Here is a 19,575-nt window from a genome sequence, read left to right as displayed (position 1 = left end):
GAAAAGGGTACTGGGAAGTGAGAGAGTCAGGGCAAAATAGCAGCTCACTCTCCAATAGCTGTTTTGACGTGCCAGGCACTGGCTTAAGTGCATATGTATATTAACTCATTTAACTCCAAGAACTCTGTGAAGCAGTTACTATTATTAACCTCATTTGACAGATGAGAAAGCTGAGGCCCAGAGAGGTTTAGTCATTTGCATAAGATCTCAGAGTTACAATGAAAATCTGGGCAGTTGGCTCCAGAGCCCATGCTCCCAACCACGATGCTGCACAGCCACAGAAATGGCGCTGGCCAGGGGAGGCTGAGCCCTGGAGGAACGCAGGGACCGGGGCTGAAAGTGAGCCCTTTGCCCTGCTCCAAGTTGGCAGGGAGTCGGGGAGTCAGGAGGCCGGGAGGAGGCTGGGGAGACGTGGAGCTCACGTCCCTTGGACTCGCCAGCTCTGAGCAGAGCAGTAATGGTGGGAGGGTGTGGGCAGCAGGCAACAGAAGCTCAGAGGTGACCATGGCCTGAGCTAGGGGACGAAGGCCAGCAAAGACCGCGGGGAAAGAACACAGTGGCTGAGAACATCTATGGGGAGACAGCCCGGGGCAGAGGCATGATTCCCAGGGCTCAGAATGGGAGAAACGGGGCCTGTTAGTGGAGTGGAGAAGCAGGGCCAAGAGGTTAGGGGCTGGAGGCTGGAGGAGAAGTCCTGGGATGTGGGGAGTGGATGGTGGAGGCCTTGGCAGAGTTGGAGCTGAGAAAGAGAAGGTGGTGGGAGGTGCAAAGGATCGCGGGCCAGGTCCCACTCAGAGGGTTGGGGGTTGGCAGGGGAGGGAGGCCTGTGTGGCTCTGACTCACCTGTGGTGGCCACCACAGACACTGGCCCCACACGCTGCCTGCCATGAAGCCCATAGAGGTTCATCTTATACTTCCGGTCTGACTCCAGGCCAGGGATGGTGACCTCATTCTCATCCCCCCTGACGGGTACCACTTGGGGCCGCCCCTGCGCATCCTTGTACTGGACTGTGAAGGAGTCGAAAGAGCCCTGGGCCACCGTCCAGGACAGGTGCAGGGAGTCTGGGGTGGCACCAGTCACCGCCAGCTCTCCCAGCAGGGGCTGCTGGGGGGACTCTGGGTGGAGAGGCTCCTCTCTCTTCTCTGGGGCTGCAAATAAGAGGAAATAGGCAGGGCTGAACTGGCAGCCTGGGGTTGGGGCTTGGGATTTCGACAAGCTGTCACACCTAGGGGGTCTCTATTCCACTAGCATGAGCGCTGAACTCCTGCGTCATCTGGCACAGGCCAGGGTATGACACACCTTCTGGGCCTTGGGGAGCAGCTGAACAGGATGAAAGGGGCCCAGCAGTGCGGAGGAGGCTGGCTGGCCCTGAGCCCAAATGCGGGGCCAGGATTCAGAGTCAGTCGTCTCGCTGGGAGGCCCCAGCTGGTCCATGGCTGAGGGCAAAGGTGGGGAAGACTGGGAGCGGTCATATGGGGGCTTAGGTGGCTGCCACTCACCAGTGGTGCCGTCGGCTGTGAGGGGGCCATGCCGCTTCCTGTTGGCAATCCCAAACAGAGTGAATCTGTACTTGTGGTCAGGGTCCAGCGGGGAGACAACAACTGAGCGCTCAGGCCCTTCCACGGGCACCACCTGGGGTCGTCCATCCCTGTCCCTGTATTGGACCACGAAGGAGTCAAACTGCCCTTCAGGGACAGTCCAGGAGAGGTGCAGTGAGTCTGGGGTGGGATCTGTCACCCACAGCATCCCCAGGCGGGGTGGAGTTCCTGGGCTGGGATCAGTCTGAGCCACTAGAAAGAGGAGGTAGAGAGAAGAGAGGGACACAGGTCAAAGGAGAAGGGGGAATCCATCTCCCACATGGGGATGCTGTGTGTGGTTGTGCAGGCTGTTCACTGCACAAAGGACCATGGCTGATGGTGCACTGAGGACTGAAATCCAACTAACACTGTGCTTGCCAAGCTGTGTATGTGGGCAGGGGGCTACGCTAACCTAGAAAAAGGGGTGCCTTCTTTGAAGTGGCACAAAAGCACTGCATGAACTAGTGTGACCCTGACTCATTCCGCAGTGTTGGGAGGGGCTTCAGAGAGAAGGGAGTCCAGCCAGCCCCTTCCACGTCTCCATAGCCAGGGACATCTTCCAAGACAGCCTCTACTGCTTCCAAGCCTAACAACTAGCTGGTTTTTCCTCCAAAAGAGGGATGCTCAATTCTTGGAGCATTTTAATGTGGGAGAGTCTCCCACACCTGTGCTCTGAGCCCCACTTCCTCCTCTCCCACCCTCAATCCCTCCGCTGTGCCATCAGCATTTACACAAGCTCCTCCACTCGGCTGTAATGCCCTCCAGCCTCCACCCTCCCTCTTTGCTCTCTCTTTCCAGCCCAGATTCCAGAAAGAGACATCTATACTGTTTGTAGTCATGTCCTCACCTCAATCACTCTCCCAGCCCAGCTCCACCCGCCACCAGCAGCTCTCACCAGGGTCAGTGGTGACCTCGCCATTGCAAAGTCCTGTGGACACTGTAGCCCTGAATCACACTTGGGGAATCTGACATGTCTGACCGCACCCTGCATTTTGGCGTCCTCCCCACACCACCCCTCAGGCTGTCCTGAGGCTCCTCTTTCTCTGCTCATGCCGTGAATATTCGCCGTCTCCAGGGTTCCAGTGGCCCTCTCTCCCCCACTGTCCCCTGCCTTACCCTGGCTTCTGTCCGCTGGGACACCCATACCCCCTCTTCAGGCCTTTTTTTCTGCTCCCCAGGCCCCTGAGGGCTGCATTACTTGCTGCTTGTCTGACCTTTCCTCTCTGGGCCTCGATTCTCCTCATCTATAAAGTGAGCATGTCTCACAGGGCTGCTTCTAAGGACTAAGTGTGATGATACACCTGGAACATCTTGAACACATCTGACACTTCACAGATGCTCGGATGTTTTAACTAAGTGTCCCATGCTGCATTGTTCCTCACATCAGCTGTTCCCTGCCTCAGGGAATGGGGGGACAGTCTGACCCAGAAAGGTAGGGGTGCCTGGGCCTCCTCAGTTTCCTTCACCTCGCACATCCAGCCTCACTGTCACCATCCCAGCTAGGCGACCATCATTTCTTGCCGGTTTTTAACTCACTTCTCCAGCTATCCTCTGCAGCAGCCTCTGAGTTACTTGTAGGATAAATATTGAATCAGGTCACTCTCCCACTTCAAGCCCTTCAGCGTTCCCCTAGGGTCCTCAGATGAGGACCGAGTGCCTCAGTCAGACACATGAGATTAGAAGACCCGTCAGCCTGCCGGGGCCCTGCCCCCACCCAGAGGGAAGAGACTTTGATTCTCTTTCAGGGCCACTCTCACTTCTTGCTCTCCACTGCTCCTTCTGTTTGCACTGCCCTCCTCAACCTTCCTGCCTGACCCACCACAATTTTTCCTTCAGGATTCATCTCAGGCACCACCGCCTCCAGGAACCCTTCCTGGAATTCCCAAAGCACTGGGCAGACCCTCTTCAGGACCATGCAGAGGGCAGGGGCAGGGGTGTGTGACCACCCTCACTTACAGATCTTGGCTTCAGTCACCAGGGGGCCGTGCTTCCTCTTGCCCACGAGCCCATACAGGACAAATTTATACTTGCGACCGACATCCAGGTTGGAGATGAGGGCTGAGCGCTGGGGCCCCTCCACTGGCACCACCTGGGGCCCGTCCCTGTCCTTATACTGGATCATGAAGGAGTCGAACTCGCCCTCAGGGACAGTCCAGTGCAGAAGTAGGGAGCTGGAGGTCACGTCAGTCACTGATAGCTTGCCCAGGCGTGGCGGGGCCAAGGGCTTCCCAGGCTTCTCCCCATCCCTGTCTGGGGTTTGGGGGGCAAAAGCAAAGCAGATGGGCTCCACCATTGCTGTGTGCCCAGTCTCCTTCCTTCTCGTCTGCCCACTGGCTCATTCCATCCTGGACAGCTCCCTCCCTTGAAGCCTCTACTTCTCTACCCTCGGTCCTCTGTGACTAGCCTTTTGTGGAAGAGTGACATTTCCTTCAATCTCTGTTCTGGAGTAAGAGCTTTGGACCTTCCCTTGTGATAGCTTCTCCACCCCTTACAAAGGTCCCAGTCCCTCCTCACACCAAGATCTTTGAGGGGGTTTCAAGTCCCCATGGTTCTTCCTGAGAGTTTAGGACATCCCCATTCCTGTTTCAAAACAGTCTGAAGATGCCTCAGGCCATCTGAACTTCTCTCTCCCTTGCCACCCTCTCCCCAGTGGTGAACTGGATCTGGAGTTGCAAGGAGAACTGGCTACCCTAGTCCTATAAACAGGGACCCAGATGAAATGTGAGAGCCAGGAACTCCAGGCTCCTACACTGGTTCCAAAAACCTCACTCATCTCTGAAGTCCTGATGGCTGTGGAGTGCCCTACCCCAAGGAACCTCCACCCCAAGCACGAACTGGCTGATGGGACCACAGGGCACTGTCCACTGTGGGCCGGGTTCCCTGGGTGTGGGTGGAGGGCAACACCACCGTCCTAGCCTGTTCAGTAAGGGGATGGTAAGGGCTCTGGGGATGGGAAAGGGAGGAGGAAACTGAGTGTCAGTATCTCAGTGCCAGAGGCATTCACACACCCATCCTGAGAGGTCAAGGGGAAGGGTGGGGCAGGGGAGTGACCAGGAAATGGGGGCAGGACACAGGGCAAAGACAAGTGAAGAGCCAGGGGCCAAAGCCTCCCTCCTTGAATCCTAGTCCCATCCTCTGACTTTTCTCCTCTCATCTGCTTTTCCTGGAGTTCCCCAGCCCACCTTATCTCTGTTCTAAGACCCCCTCCCTCCCTCTTGCCTCTGAACCCTCAGCTCCTTTTAGCTCCTTGTTTCTCCTATCCCCCTGACCCGGCCACCAGCTCTACCCGTCAATCTCCACCCCATTTCTTATGTCCCAGTGGCCTGGCCCCTCCCCCAACCTCAGGACACTAGTCTGGGCAGAATCCAGGATGTACCCATAATGCCTTGGTAGATGAGAGGGGCAGAGGGCTCGCCCTCCGGGGGGACCCCACGAAGTGACAGCTCATAGGGGGATCCAGGAGGGGGTGAGGGCACCAGAGCCTGATGGACATCCCCTGGCAGTAGTTCCTCATGTGCCCCTGGCCCTTCGGGCACCCGTAGGCGCAGCTGGAAGTGGGCAAAGGTGTCAGGCTGAGCGGTCCAGGCCACGCGGAGGCGCCCTGTCTTGTCTCTGCCCAGCACCCTCAACTCTCCCAGCTCCTGGGGGCGCTGCTGCAGGACAGGGGCCTGGGCCCCTTGAGTTGTTGACGGGCCTGAGGGAGGCGGCTCATCCGTGGCCCCCAAGAGGCCTAAGGGGGAGGAACCTGGGAAGAGGCAGGGCAAGAAAAACAGGAGAGTCGAATATGAGAGCCGGAAAAGAAGCCCCAGGTCCCAGGTTCTGTCCTCTAGCCCCTAAGAGCCTACAGACCCTCCCTCTTCTCCTAGGTCACCCCCTGGGTCACCTCATCCTCCCAAAGGTCCACCGCAGCCCTGCACAGACAGGTCTGCCAGTAATAAAAGGAATAAAGTCTGCCATCCCTCCCCCACATGGCTCCTATGATCTCCAGCCCCACAGACCACCGTGTCCCTCCCCACAGGCATCCCCCTCCCCACTGGGTGGTGGTCGTGGCTTCCATTAGTGCTGCAGTGAGAAGCCTGGAAGAAAGGAGGAGACGGTGGTGTTAGGGAAGGAGGATGCAAGAGAGAGTGGGTAGTGGGAAGAAAGGGAAGAAGGTGTGTTGGGGGATGGACATCCAGCTCAGGTGGCATCTCGGCCCTATGGGGGAAGAAGAGGTCCACAACCCTCCCCATGGCAGCCACAGAGCGCCCCTTCCCCGAGCCCGGACATCGTTCCTGTGGGAGAGACAAGCGTGGAGTGAGCCAGGAGGTCTGCAAAGGCAGCTCAAGAAGCAGTGGTTTCACCTCTCACAGACACATGCTGCCTGATGGCTTCAAGGCCACCCCCAGGCAGTTCCGATGTGTCCCTCTGAGGTTAGGGGAAGATTGTGGAAAACAGTAACCACTGACCACAGTCTTCAGCCACCCTCACCACAATGAGTCAGAGTGGCGAACCACTGGTTTCACTCCCTACCCCACCCAAACAGCTCCAGTGACACTGCCCCTCTCACCAAATGCCTAGAACAGCAATCCTGGCAGAAGTGCCCTATGAACCCAAGTGAAAAATCAGGGATCTCTCAGATCTCCTTGGCTTTGGGTATCCACCAGGACCTTGGGGGTGGAGATGGCTTCTAGGGACACAGGAAAGTGTGCCTTGTTGTGGGGGAGGGTCCCCTGGATCTTGAAGGCAGAAGGAGGCGGTAGAGGGGTGGCAGTCTGAGAAGTGAGGCCGTGTGAGGGACTCATGGATGCAGACTCCAATGGCAGGTGAGACTGGGCAGGGGATGGGTGGTCCCGCGGCCCCAGCCCACGCTACCTGTAGTGGTGATGAAGGCGTAGGACTTGGAGGTCTGCCCTGCCCGCACCCCGTGAACCTCCACGTGGTAGGTGGTGCCGGGCCTGAGATCAGGTAGGCTGACGGTGCGCGAGGTGCCAGGCACGGTCAGCTCCCCGCTGGGAGCCTCCGCGGGCGGCTGGGGCCGCCAGCGCAGCACCACGCGCTCGAAGTGGCCGCGGAGCCCGTCCAGGGACACGAGTAGCGCGCCGTCGGCAGAACTGCCCAGCACCTCGGGCTTGGGGTGGCGGGGCGCAGCCACCCGGTCGACGCCTTCGGGCGAGAGGCCGTAGATGCCCTGGTTGGAGTCCCGCTTCCAGGTGCCCGAATCGGGGCTGGCGGTGGGGCGAGGGCGACGGGGCGGGGGTGCGGGGGACCCGGTGGGGGCAGCAGCCGCCAGGCGACGCCGCTGCAAGTATTCGTGGATGTGGCGCGCCACCGACGTGTAGGTCTGGTTGGCCCGCAGCGGGTAGCCGTGAGCCCGCAGGTGGTGCTCCAGGTCCTGCACGGTGCCGCGGAAGCGGCCCAGCTCGGCCGTCAGGTTGCCCCACGCCCGCCGAGGGGGCTGGGGTAGGCTCTGCCCGGGCCGAGAGTCCTGCCCCTCCTCCGCGGGCCCCGAGGGCGAAGGCGAGGGCCGAGGGGGCCGAGGGGGGCGCGGGGGCCGCGGGGCCGGCCGGGGCCGGGGCTTGGGGGGCGGGGCTGGGGGGTGCGCCTCCGGGTAACTGTAGTGGCCTGGTGCTGCCAGGGCGGAAAAAGGGGGAGGGGAGAGCAGGTCAGTGGCAGCCCCCCACCAATCCCTGCACTCCTCCCCACGGCAGGCAGTCCGTCCCTCCATCCCTCCCAACTGAGCCAGAGGCCTCTTCACTGTGCCCCAGCCCCACCTGGAAAGAGAACCGAAAGGAGTTAGTGTCCCAGAAACCCCTCACCCCTCGCCCTCCAAGCCCGCCAATGTTGGTGCCCTGGAAAGGAGAAGCCAGCGGGTGAGGCCCTGTGTCTGAAGGAGAGAAAGGGGCGTGGGAGGAGAGAATGTGAGCTACAGTGAGGTGGGCGTCCCTCTGTCACAGGAAAAGAAAAGAAAAATCCAGGAATCTGTTAAGAGACCTTGAGGGTTAGTGGAAAATTTCTGCTGTGAGCCCTAATCCCCCAAACCCCAGTCCTCCAGTCGACGTAAGTGCTGATCTCTAATCTGCCGAATTCCAGTCTGCAAGTTCTGACCACTGACTGAGCGCAAGGGCTGTCCCTGTGCCCAGGTTTGGATGGGAATCTCCCCCACCTGCGTGGGTCAGCATTTTCTTATTTCCTGCTTCTCTCCATGAGGCGGCTCCTCTCAAACTCTTACCCACAGCCTTCCTACAGGACTCCTGGCACCTGAGGACTCTGTCTCCCAAGTGCCCTTGGTACAGAGCAAGGCCCCCACCCCCACCCCGGGCAGGTGCTTTGGGACTGCCACACACCCTGTCAAGTGCATTCAGAGGAGCCTGTGAGCCCTAGACTCGCAAGGAAGGGGCTCTTATGCTCCAAAACTTCCCTAATCCTTGGCCAGCCATACCTGTATTGGCCCTGACGGAAGCCGGGTAGCTTACTGCCCGGCCCCGCTCAGCCGTGACGGTCACCACGTATTCTACTCCTGGCATCAGGCCAGTCAGCAGTGTCCCGTCTGCCTCAGGGGGCACTTCCAGTCGCACTCTCTGGTTGCCAGCACTGACGTAGGACACCACGAACCGGTCCACCTCAGCCTGGGGGCGCATCCAGTTGAGCTCCAGCGTGGTTGGTGTCACTGCCACCACACGGAGGTCCTGGGGGCCATCAATCACTAGCCAGATTAGAGAGAGGAGGGGTCAGGTGGGAGTCTGGTTCTTCACCAGCTTTCCTTCTCAGAGCCTGGCCCCTCACCAGTCCCTGCCTTTGCCCTCTTGAGGGGCATATTCCCAGCCATTCCTCTCAAATACAGATCTCCACCCAGGACCCCATCCCAAAGCCACAGCTCTCACTGGTGGTGATGGTCTTGGAGGCAGGAGGGCCCCAGTTAGTCCCTCGAAGAGCACGGACAGTGACTTGGTACTCCTGACCGGGGGCCAGTCCTCTCTGGTCATAGGCTGAGGCAGAGCTGGGCACCCGTGCTGTGAACGGGGGGCTCTCTCCCTCTGTCTGCAAGAGAGAGAACACCAGGTGGATCAGGGCTGGCACTCTTGCCGCTCAATCCCTCTCATCCCTTCTTCTTCCAAATCCAGGCAGGGTCGACACAGGACTGTGCAGAACTTGACCCTGTATGGGTGGTATCAGCAAACACATCTCGAACACTTACTCCATGCCAGGTACTGTTCAACGCAATACACAAATACAAACTCAGTTAATCATCTTAAGAATTCCCACTGGGCAGATGAGGAAACTGAGGTACAAAAGGATTAAGTGCCTTGTCCAAGGTCACCAACACCAAGAAAGTATCAGAGATTTCAACCCAGGCAGTGCGACCTCAGAGTCCCCTGTCATGGGCACTACCTTCTTAGCCTGTTCATCATCTGTCTGCCAGAATCCTACACGACACACGCCAGGACTCTCCTTCCGGCTTTCCCCCGGCAACCCTGACCACCTGGGCACGAGGAGGCTTCTCCTAAGCCCGCTCCTGTCACAGCAGATGAAGTAGGTGAGGGATCACTTCAAGTCTTACTTTCTCCTTAAAACACCTTCCCCAGGCTGAGCCACCCCACAGACACCTGCCCCTGGCTGTGTAATTTAGGTGTGACCCATGTCAAGTCATTTCCTTTTAGGTAATTTTCTTGTCTCCTCAGCAGGGTCATAGGCTCCTCACAAACAAGGCTCACCTCCTCAAAGTTCCACAAATACATTTTCCAGTTTTGTACCTGGCATCATTCTGGACACTGGAGACACAAAAATAGAAGATATGGTCCCTGTCCTCAGCTAGCTTATACTCTAGTAGCTAAATGTATGACCATGTCTTATGTTTTATTAGATCCCTACCCAGATCCCCATGTGCAGCACATGTCTGTGAGAGAGCAACCCTCCTTCGAGTATACACTTAAGGTATTATGATCATTTGGGGTGACCCCACAGGCAATCTGCCAGTCCCTGCTCCAGGCAGGGACTCCCGGAGTGCCAGCCACTGGAGCAATAGGAGGAATGGACATCTGTGAGCCGTCTAAGAGTCCAGCACTTCCCAGGGCTGTCGAGCTAGGACAGCTAATAAGGACACTCTGTTCTGGTTAGCTATGTTGGCTGTTATGGAGACACCTCTGTTCGGCCAAGTAGGATTGGAAATTTCAAAAGGTACTCTCCTAAACTAAGAGAATTGTGGAGAAATCAACATAGTAAATACCAAAGTATAAAACCAGATGAGAGGCCACGTAGAGATTTCTGGGTTGAGGATGAAATAAAGCTCTGTCAGAGTTTTCTTGGCTGAAAAGTTTTCCAGGGCACACAGGATCCCCCATCCCTCTCCCACTCACTCTGCCCTTGGATACTCCGGCCTAGGAGGCCTTGGATTGGCCTCAACTCAAGCCTTGTGGGGTCCCCATCCTTCCCAGAACTTTCTCTCTTTCCCCTTACTCCCCCAACCCACCACAAACACACACACACACGCACACACATCCCTTGAGTGTCTCCTGTTGATGTCTGGTCCTTTCAGCAAGATAAGCTGGTCCCGTTTTCCTTCTCCTTTCGACCATCTATGTGAACCTTTTAGACACTTCATAGTCCCTCCTGAGATCCATTTGGGAACAGTCCCCTGAAAGTCCCACTGTGGGTCTAATTCACATCTCTCAGTACCATCTGTCTGGCCCAAGGCCAATTGTCTCACCAGATGCTGGCAGCTGGCTCTGCCACTTGGTGAAAGCTTGGCTGCTTCTCTGATTGTGCTTGGCAAGTTTCTAACTCTATTCTTGATATCAATCTCATGGCCCCAGGTGGAGGACTCCACCTTGGCTGGTCCCAGGGGTATATACCTCACCCTCATCCGCCTTTTCAGACCAGACCCAAACACAAACTTTTCTGAGGCTACAAGTTTGTCCCAATGAAAACACGGCATAGCCCCAATTTCCAGGCTGCAGAATATACCCAGACAGGGAATATGTGAGCCTCATTCTGTTCAGGGGTTCACCTCCCCCCATTTCCTCATGCTTTCTCTCATATTCATAGAGGAGCCTGCATTTTGCAAATTAACAACATTCCTTAAATTGGTGGTCCTTGGGTTTGGGGTGCATCAGAATCACCTGGAGGGCTTGTTATAACACAGGTTACTGGGCTCCACCCCCTAGAGCGGTTGACTCAGTAGATCAGGGAGTGTAGTCTGACAATTTCCATGTCTGATGCCCCAGGTGATGCTAACGCTGCAGGTCCAGGAACACACTTTAAGAACCACTGAGTCAGAGTAACAATGCCACGTATGCAGGGAAAGGAGGAATGTTCCTCTTTTGTGTTCTGAGAATCATTCCAATAACTAGGTGTGTCCCTTGGCCAGGAATAGTAGACTTTGGGCTTTGAGAATGAAGTGTTTCTGGAAAAGGGGAGGGGATAAGGTAGAGAGAGACTTCTAGGAAGATGGTAGTGGCCAGAGCACAGCCAGCTACTGAATATACTGTGTGCCAACTGCAATGGATAGAGAGTTCTGGCCAGGGCCCAGTCACAGAAAGCATCGTTAGAGGGCCAGTAGCACAGGCTGATGTGAAGTCCAAGAGAGGTGTCCGGAGACCAATTTTCCAGGAGCATTTTCCACACCCAAGCTCAGAGAGAACCCAGAATGTGACAGAGGCCCATACTCAGAGCACAGCAAATGAGCTAAGAGCATGACCAAGCTGGGCACAGGCCAGCTCAACATCAACCCGGCCCCATCGAGAGGGAGGAAGCCAAGGGCTTCGGCCGAGAAGCCGCACCTTTTGAACACACCAAAGTTGAGTTCACATTTACTGAGAGCAGGAGACGATGCTGCTCTGCAAGCTCCTTCCATCTCAAGTGTTTATTTTAATTCTTCTTTCCCTGAAGTTTCTTAGGAAAGTTCCCTTTAAAAGTCCTACCCTCTTGAGATTAGAACTATGTAAATAATATACACACAGAAGAAGAAAGTGGGAGAAACACTTAAAAATGTTAACAGGGCTTGTTTTAGTGTGAAGCAGCCAAGGATTATTTGTTTTTTTATCTAGTTGCCAAATTCTTATCTTGTGATTAAATTATGTTTATAACTGAAAAAAAATTTGTTTTTAAACAGAAGAAAAAAATTTAAACATCTTGATTGTGCAGCAAAGTGGGTATTTCTGCCTCTGCTTCCACCAGGGGGTAAGGAGAGACAGAACATGGTAGGGGTCTGGGCTGAGGGTATAATAAGACTTAGATTGATGTGGCCAGTCGGGGTGGGGATGACAGCCAGCACGTCTGAGTTGTCCCTTCTGTCCTAGAGGCTTCCTAGGTCTAGGCCCTGGGAGTTAATTATTTTTCCAGAGTCCTGACTGTGTAGAGATGACAGTGACATGGCCTACCCACCCATGGCATTTGTGGGATGATGCAGAAAAACAAAAATTGGACTGTAAAAATGTCAGATGATTTGGAACTAGGAGACCAGACACATCATAAAAGCCCAATCTGCATAAAGGGAGATCGCTAATGAGAGGCCACAAGGCTTTGTCCTTAGAGTGCCCCCCAAATATTTTAAGAGTGATCTAGGAGACAGAAGGGAGGTTTTTCAATGCACTGATGACATGGAGGCGGGGAACCAGCTCACAGACTTAAATTATTGCAACAGCCTAGACAGCTTGGCCCAAACCAAAAAAGATAACACTGAGCAATGCTAAATGCAAAGGCCTATATTTAGGCTACAAAAAGTGTATGTAGTTGAGTGTCTTCTTTTCTCCTTTCTTATTTTTTTGTTTATATTTTCTATGCTAAGCTATATGACTTCTATAATAAAAAGTTACTTAAAAAAAGCAAAGATGATCAAAACAACTGACAGTTTGTGTGACCACAAGTTCAGTTGCATCAGTTCTGAGAACAATGTCAGTGTATCCAGAGTTAGTTGGGTGAATGACAGGGCTCCTCTCTGACCCCACACTTTTGGAGGGCACGTGCACAAAGCAGGTGGCATTAGAGGAGGAAAACCAAGGAGTGAAGGATTCAGAGAACCAAGCCTTTAGGAAAAGGGATGGAGAAACCAGAATGAAGGGTGATATAATGGCTGATGTCCCCAGTACCTGAAAGCCTGTGGTCTAAGATGAAGGGAAGGCGAAAAACACATTCCAACTGCTGGTGAAGGTCTAGCTAGGGCCAATGGATGGATGTTAGACTGAGGCAGATCTGGATTCAGCAACAACAAAAAGAACTGACTATAGTGATAAGCTGGATGGGACAATCTTGGGAAGCACTGAGCTCATGGTCACCAGGGTGTTCCATCCATAAAGGACCAATGCTGCTAAGGCCTTCTGCCCTCAGTGTGGGACAGGATGAGAAGGCCTTTAGAACAGCTTCAGGACTCAACCACTGATTACCTGGAAGTCCTGCTTGAGGTGAGCACCCCCTCCCCCAGCCCTGCCACCCAGTCCCTCCTGGAGCTTGGTTCTCACCGTGGGGATGAACTGAATTTCATAGGCATCCACATTGCCGGGAGCCCGGGTCCACTCTGTCCGAACCGTCGTCTCCTCCAGGAGGTGCATCCTCATGCCCTCAATGGCTGGCACCTCTGCCCAGGAGAATAGGGTATGAGAAGCTGCTCAGCCCAAGGAAGCCCTCCACCCCTACCCCCACCACCACAGGCTCCTCCTACTCAGGCCTCTCTAAGAGATTCCTCCAAGTTCCCACTGTCACTGGGGGTGGGGCAAAGCTGGCAGAGGCCTAAACGGGCCCTGAGTCTCCTTCACTGCCTCCCATCTCCAGACTCTTCCTAAAAGCAACGAAGGGGACCCCCAGTCTGCTCAGCAGAGATCTGAAAGCAGGTCCTGCCTGCGGTCATGCCCCTATGGTTCTGCTGCCCCTAGAGGACAAGGCTTTCTGGCTCCTCTGACTCCCCCACCTCCCCACTCCAATATATGACCTTCCTTCACTCTTCCTCCAGGTTCCTGGGCTTCTAGGCATCAGACTCAGGCTTTTACACTGGCACCAGTTTTTCATTCCCTGACCAAGCATATCGAGGAAGGCTGCCTACTCACCTTCCCCGCAGTCCTCTCCTGCATAGCCATCTTGGCAGATGCAGCGGCCCTCTTGACAGTCTCCCCTGCCGCGGCAGTCCCCGGGACACGTCTGGATGGCGCAGTCAGGACCTCGGAAGCCCTCGACGCATACACACTGGCCTTCGCGACACAGTTCCCGGGGCCCGCAGCCCCCGGGGCAGGCGCTGGCGGGAGGCTCTTCTTGCCCACAGTCCTCGCCGCTGTAGCCCAAGTGGCAAACGCATACTCCCTGCACACACCGCCCACGGCCCCGACAGTCGGCAGGGCAGGTGCGGGTGGAGCAGGAGGGGCCTGTGTAGCCTGAGTCGCACACGCAGCGCCCGTTCTCACAGCGGCCGCGCCGGTGACAGTTGGAGGGGCAGGTACGGAGGCTGCAGTCCTCACCTGCGTAGCCCTCCCAACAGGTGCACACACCGTCCTGGCACACGCCGCGCTGGCTGCAGTCGCGCGGGCACCGTCTCACCCCGCAGTCTTCGCCCTCGTAGCCGTCGTCGCACACGCAGCGCCCCTCCAGACACTGGCCGCGACCTCTGCAACCGCCGGGGCAGCTGCGCGAGCCGCAGTCTTCGCCCTCGTAGCCTGCGTCGCACAAGCACACGCCGTCGTCGCAGCGGCCGCGACCGCGGCAGTCCCCGGGGCACCGACGGCTTCCGCAGTCCTCGCCTGTGAAACCCGGGTTGCACACGCAGCGGCCGTCCGCGCAGCGCCCGCGCCCGCGACAGTCGCCCGGGCAGGCGCGCGTGCCACAGTCCCGGCCTGTATACCCGGGCCAACATACGCAGCGACCATTCTCGCAACGGCCTCGGCCGCGACAATCCCCGGGACAGCTGCGCACGCCGCAGTCCTCGCCGCTGTAGCCCGCGTTACACACGCACACGCCGTTCTCGCAGCGCCCGCGGCCCCGACAGTCGCGCGGGCAGGCGCGCGCGCCGCAGTCAGGCCCGGAGTACCCGGGCCAGCACACGCAGCGGCCGTCCTCGCAGCGGCCCCTTTGACTGCAGTCGCCCGGGCAGCTGCGCACGCCGCAATCGTCCCCGCTGTAGCCTGCGTTGCAGATGCATTCGCCATCCTCGCAGCGCCCTCGGCCCCGACAGTCGCGGGGGCAGGTCCGTGTGCTGCAGTCCTCGCCCGCATACCCGGGCCAGCACACGCAGCGGCCGTCTACACAGCGCCCGCCCTCGCCACAGTCCCACGGGCAGCTCCGCGAGCCGCAGTCGTCGCCGGTGTAGCCAGGGTCACAGACGCAGCGCCCGTCCTCGCAGCGCCCCTTCTGGCTGCAACCTCGGGGGCAGCTCCTCATCGCACAGTCCTCGCCAGTGTAGCCGGAGTTGCACACGCAGCGCCCATTCTCGCAGCGCCCCCTCTGGCTGCAGTCTCGGGGGCAACTCCTCATTCCACAGTCCTCGCCAGTGTAGCCGGGGTCACAGACGCAGCGCCCGTCCTCGCAGCGCCCCCTCTGGCTGCAGCCCCGAGGGCAAGAGCGCAGACTGCAGTCGTCGCCGGAGAAGCCCGCCCGGCACACGCACACGCCCTGCACGCAGCGCCCGCGGCCTTGGCAGTCCCCGGGACAGGAGGGCCAGCTACAGCTGGGGCCGGTGTAGCCAGGGAAGCACACGCAGCGACCGCGGACGCAGCGACCCTGATCATTGCAGTCATCTGGGCAGGACCCGGAGGCTGAGGGTGGGGAGGAAGGGGACACCCCGGAATCCATGGGATCTGAGCAGGTAGGCCCACCCCAGCCAGGCTCGCAGGAGCAGGCACAGCGGCTCAGGTCAAACACGCCATGGAGACTGCAAAGGGTCCGAACGTCTGTCTGGCCTGGAGTAAGAAGGAAAGATGGGCCTCAGTCTCTCCGGGGGACAGGCTGCTTCTGTGAGTTGGCCCCTCCAGCAGGGCCAGCCTCATTTCCTAAGGCCATCTTAGTTTCCAGCTGCAACTTGTCAATATATGTGGCCTCCCAGTGCCCTAGCATATGCTTGGGAGGAGAGGGCTGATGTCTAAATAGGTGGCTCCTCTCTCAGAGCCGTGCCATGGGCTGCACTCACCACCCCCAAGGGAGAGGAAGGGGTGCCTTTTGCTAATTCATACCAGGGTCTTTTATGGACTAGCGCTGCCCACCCAACCCTAACCATGATCTCCACCTTCCTTCTTTTCCGTGCACCTTCCTGTGATCATCTGCTCACCTGTGCCAGCCTGGGCAGCAGCAGGGCAACATCCCCCAGTGCACTGTTCCTTGAGCCCCTTCACCAGCTCCTCCAGGATCTCTAGCCGGACCCTCAGAGCCTGTACCTCTGAAGCAGGGACAGGGGGCTCAGTGCCTGGGGGACAGCCACAGCCAGCTGAAGGGGGCAGGTTAATGCGGTGGGTGAACACCACCTGCTTCTCCCCTCCTTCCACGGTGTGCTCATACAGCCGAGAAGAGGGGCTTCCCCCTCCTGTGCGGCCCCCTGGCTGGGGAGGGGGCCGTGGGGCTGGGAGTGTCATGTTGGCCCGTGGAGAGAAAGGACCTGCTCTGACTGTGCCCAGCAGCACCAGGAGGGCCAGGTTGGAGGCTAGGGAACATTGAGCTGGCATCATTCAGGAGGCTGCAGGGAGAGAGGGAACATATGAGAGCAGCTTCACAGAGAAGGAGACAAGATGGATATCCCCACTTTCCCAACATACACACTCATTGTCCCACCACCCACAACTAATGTACCCAACTCACATGTATAAAAAAATCCACATTCAGCCCAACCCTAATAGACACCCTCCTTGAGCAGCATTGGTCTCTACCTTGTTTCTGATGCCATTTGGTCACCCTGCTCCCTGTTTTTTTTTATGTATTTTTTTTATTGCTCCACCCACACTTGTCTCTTTTGTTTGTTCCACAGACACCATAAGCTTACATCAGCCCAAGGGCCTTTGCACTCTATGTTCCCTCTGTTTGAGATGTTCTTCACTGAGCTCTTAGAGGCTGGCTCCTTCTTGTTCAAATCTTAACTCACATGTCATCGACTCTCAGAGGTCTTCCTTAATGCCCAGGTTGGGCAGCCTTTCATTACTCTCCATCACAGTGTCCTGCTTATGTTCGTGGGCTTTTCTTCTATATTAGCCCAAACTGGAAGCACCTCAAGTGTCCATTAATAGTAGAATATATAAGTAAATCGCACCATAGTCATACGATGGAATGCTATACAACAACGAAAAACACCCTCTTGTTACATGCAACGACATGGACAAATTTCACACGTAGAATGCTAAGCAAAAGAAACCAGACACACAAAAGAGAACATTGTGAATGATACTATTTATCTGAGGGTCAAAAACAGGCAAAGCTCATCTTTGCTAATACAAGATAGGACAGGCTTACTAGAAACATTTTGTACTTTGATTTGGGTGGTGGCAAAACAGACGTATACATATTGAAAAATTAATTGAGCTATACACTTTAGATTTGTGCACTTCACTATATGCACAAAATGTCCTTAACATACAAAATATACTTAATTATACAAAAATACACTTAAAATTTTTTCCCCTTAATCTCACCCTCCCTTCAGCCACCACATATCTGTCTTCTCTACTTCATGGCCATAGTTGTCAAAAGATTTACCTTTACTTGCTGTTTCTATTTCCCCATATCTCATTCGTGTCTCAATCCACTCCTATCTGACTTCCCCACCTTTCAACCCCTGAAATAGCCCTGCCACAGGTCTTCCGATGATCTCAGTGTCCCAAAATCTAAAAGACATCCATCTTCACCTTACTTGACCTCTCTCAAAATCACTGGACACTGTTGACCACATCTTCCATTTTAGGACATTCTATATCTGTGCTATCTATATGGTAGCCAGGATAGATATCTGGCTCCCAAACACTTGAAATGTGGCTAGAGTGACTGAAGCACTGAATTTCATTTAGTATTTTTTAAAAATCTCCCCAGGTGATTGTAATGTCCAGCTGGAGTTGAGACCTACTGCTGTAGTCACACAGCCAGGTACCTTCATCCAGATCCATGACTTTAATTTCCAAACTATATCTCAATTTATAAACTCTCTCCTCTTAACTCCAAGCAATACATCCAACTTCCTATTTGGCATCCCTTCTTAGGTACCTCAAATTCAACATGTCTAAAATTGACCTTATGATCATTCTGCCCTGTACCCAACGAACCCCATCTCAGTGTTCTCCATTGCAGCTCATGCCCCATCAATCATTCAGCCTTCCAAGCCAGAAACTAAACAGCCCATTCAACACCACTATATTTCATTCATATTTACCCGTATTTTCTTGTAAATTGATCTTTAATTTGCTTATGTCTCTCCCTCTAAGCATCATTATAGTCCAAGCTACTATCTACCTTTTGCTTGACAACTGCAGTTGCCTTCTAGCTGGTCCCTCCTCTCCCATTCTTGCCCCTTGTAATCTTGTAAAGGCAGCTAGATGGCCCTCTCCCGCTAGAAACTCTTCAGTGTCTCTCTTTCAAATTGTCTTCAGACACTGACAGCCCTACATCATCTGGCCCCTACTGACCTCTCCCACCTCATCCCTCATAACACTTCCCACCCTCTCTCTACTCCCACTGGCCTTAAGTCCCTCACACTCTTCCCAGCCCCAGACCATTGTATATGCGGTTCCCTCTATGTGAAATGCTCTTCCCTTTTCTCCTGGCTTCCTCATCCTTCAGGTCTCAGCCCCATATCACTTCCTCAGGAGACCTTTCCTGCCCAGGTCAGGTTTCCTCATCATGAGATATTACAGCATCACATAACTCTTATTTGTAGCATTTATAACAATTTATAATCATAAATTTATTTGCAGGATTATTTTATTACTTTCTTGCCCACACTCAATCTTGCCCACTAGGCTGGAAGGTCCAGGGGGGCAGGCACAGTATCTGTTTTTAGCTTGGTTGCTGCATCCTTGCATCTGGCACATAGTAGGTTCTCGATAAATATTTATTGACTATATAAATATTTAGTCAATTTATATAGTTCAATTTAAGCCCAGGACTAGCATCAGGGTTGAAATCAAGGACAGGACCAAGGTCAGGGCTAGGACCACGGACAGGGTCTGGGACTGAAAGTTGGTTAGAAACAGCTGTTGGGGCAGAAGCTGACCAGGGAGCAGGCAAGGTGTGGATCCTGGCAGGGCCACGCGGTGCAAGCACTTTGGAAAACCGTTTGGCACAATCTACTAAATCTACTAGAGCTATATGCAAATGCTATGCCTTGGCAATTCCACTCCTAGGAATGTACCCATCTTAGCAGTACTTCTCACAATAGCCTCAAACGGGGAACTACCCAAATGTCTCACATCAGTGGAATAGATTACATAAAGTCTGGGTTGTCCACACAGTGGAATAAAATAAAGCAACAGAACAAACTACAACAATATGCAGTAACATGGATGGGTCTCATTCATACGGGGTGGAGCAGGGAAGTCAGACACAGAAGGGAACACGCTGAAACATTCTATTTACATGCAGTGAGGCAACATTCTTTGGTAGTGTTACAAGTCGCAAGTGTGCTACTCCTGAGGAAGTAGTGACCAGAAGGGGCATGGTGGGGGACTTCTGGGACCCAAAGAATATCCTGTTTCTTGATCTGGGTGCTGGTTACCCAGTTGTGTTTGTTTGTGGAATCCACTGAGGTAAAAATTGGGGGGCACAGGGAGACAAGGGTTAGAGAGGGATAGTAGTGGGGTGCTCAGGGTGAACCATAAGAGGGCTATGGTAACAGAGGAGTGTGGAGTGGCCAGGCCAGGATTTGGTTCAGGTGAAGGGTGAAGGAGAGGTGTCAGCAGGTGCCCAGTTCTTCCAGACCAGAGAGGCTAGAGCAGGAAGGAGGGTAAGGTAAGTGTGGAAATGCTAACTGATGAGGAGGGAAGGGACAGTGACCAGCATCTCCCCCCAGCATGCTCACATTTCCTGGCATCTTACTCTTAAAATTCTCCTCTGCGTCTGAGAAAAAGGAGT

At 55.0% G+C, this 19,575-nt stretch overlaps 1 protein-coding gene across 5 annotated transcripts in view; it reads right to left on the bottom strand.

The window, feature by feature from the left end:
- TNXB (tenascin XB) overlaps window positions 1-19,575 on the bottom strand; it is a 50,295-nt gene that overhangs the window by 27,653 nt on the left and 3,067 nt on the right. For 4 of the 5 annotated variants that reach the window (XM_072945315.1, XM_072945313.1, XM_072945310.1 and 1 more), the window contains exons 3-12: window positions 15,800-16,201; window positions 13,596-15,434; window positions 13,014-13,129; window positions 8,442-8,598; window positions 8,000-8,263; window positions 6,433-7,188; window positions 4,955-5,323; window positions 3,535-3,828; window positions 1,501-1,791; window positions 844-1,149 (exon numbers count right to left, since the gene is read on the bottom strand). In XM_072945315.1, the coding sequence (XP_072801416.1) occupies window positions 844-1,149; window positions 1,501-1,791; window positions 3,535-3,828; window positions 4,955-5,323; window positions 6,433-7,188; window positions 8,000-8,263; window positions 8,442-8,598; window positions 13,014-13,129; window positions 13,596-15,434; window positions 15,800-16,193 (4,786 nt within the window). In that variant the 5' untranslated portion in view covers window positions 16,194-16,201. The remainder of the gene's footprint in view (window positions 1-843; window positions 1,150-1,500; window positions 1,792-3,534; window positions 3,829-4,954; window positions 5,324-6,432; window positions 7,189-7,999; window positions 8,264-8,441; window positions 8,599-13,013; window positions 13,130-13,595; window positions 15,435-15,799; window positions 16,202-19,575) is intronic. The other variant, XM_072945314.1, reaches the window with a different exon arrangement.

Source organism: Vicugna pacos, chromosome 20 (genome assembly GCF_048564905.1).
Source record: "Vicugna pacos chromosome 20, VicPac4, whole genome shotgun sequence".
Taxonomy (NCBI): Eukaryota; Metazoa; Chordata; class Mammalia; order Artiodactyla; family Camelidae; genus Vicugna; species Vicugna pacos.
The sequence above is the reverse complement of the archived record's forward strand: the minus strand, read 5'-3'. Positions and strand labels throughout refer to the sequence as shown.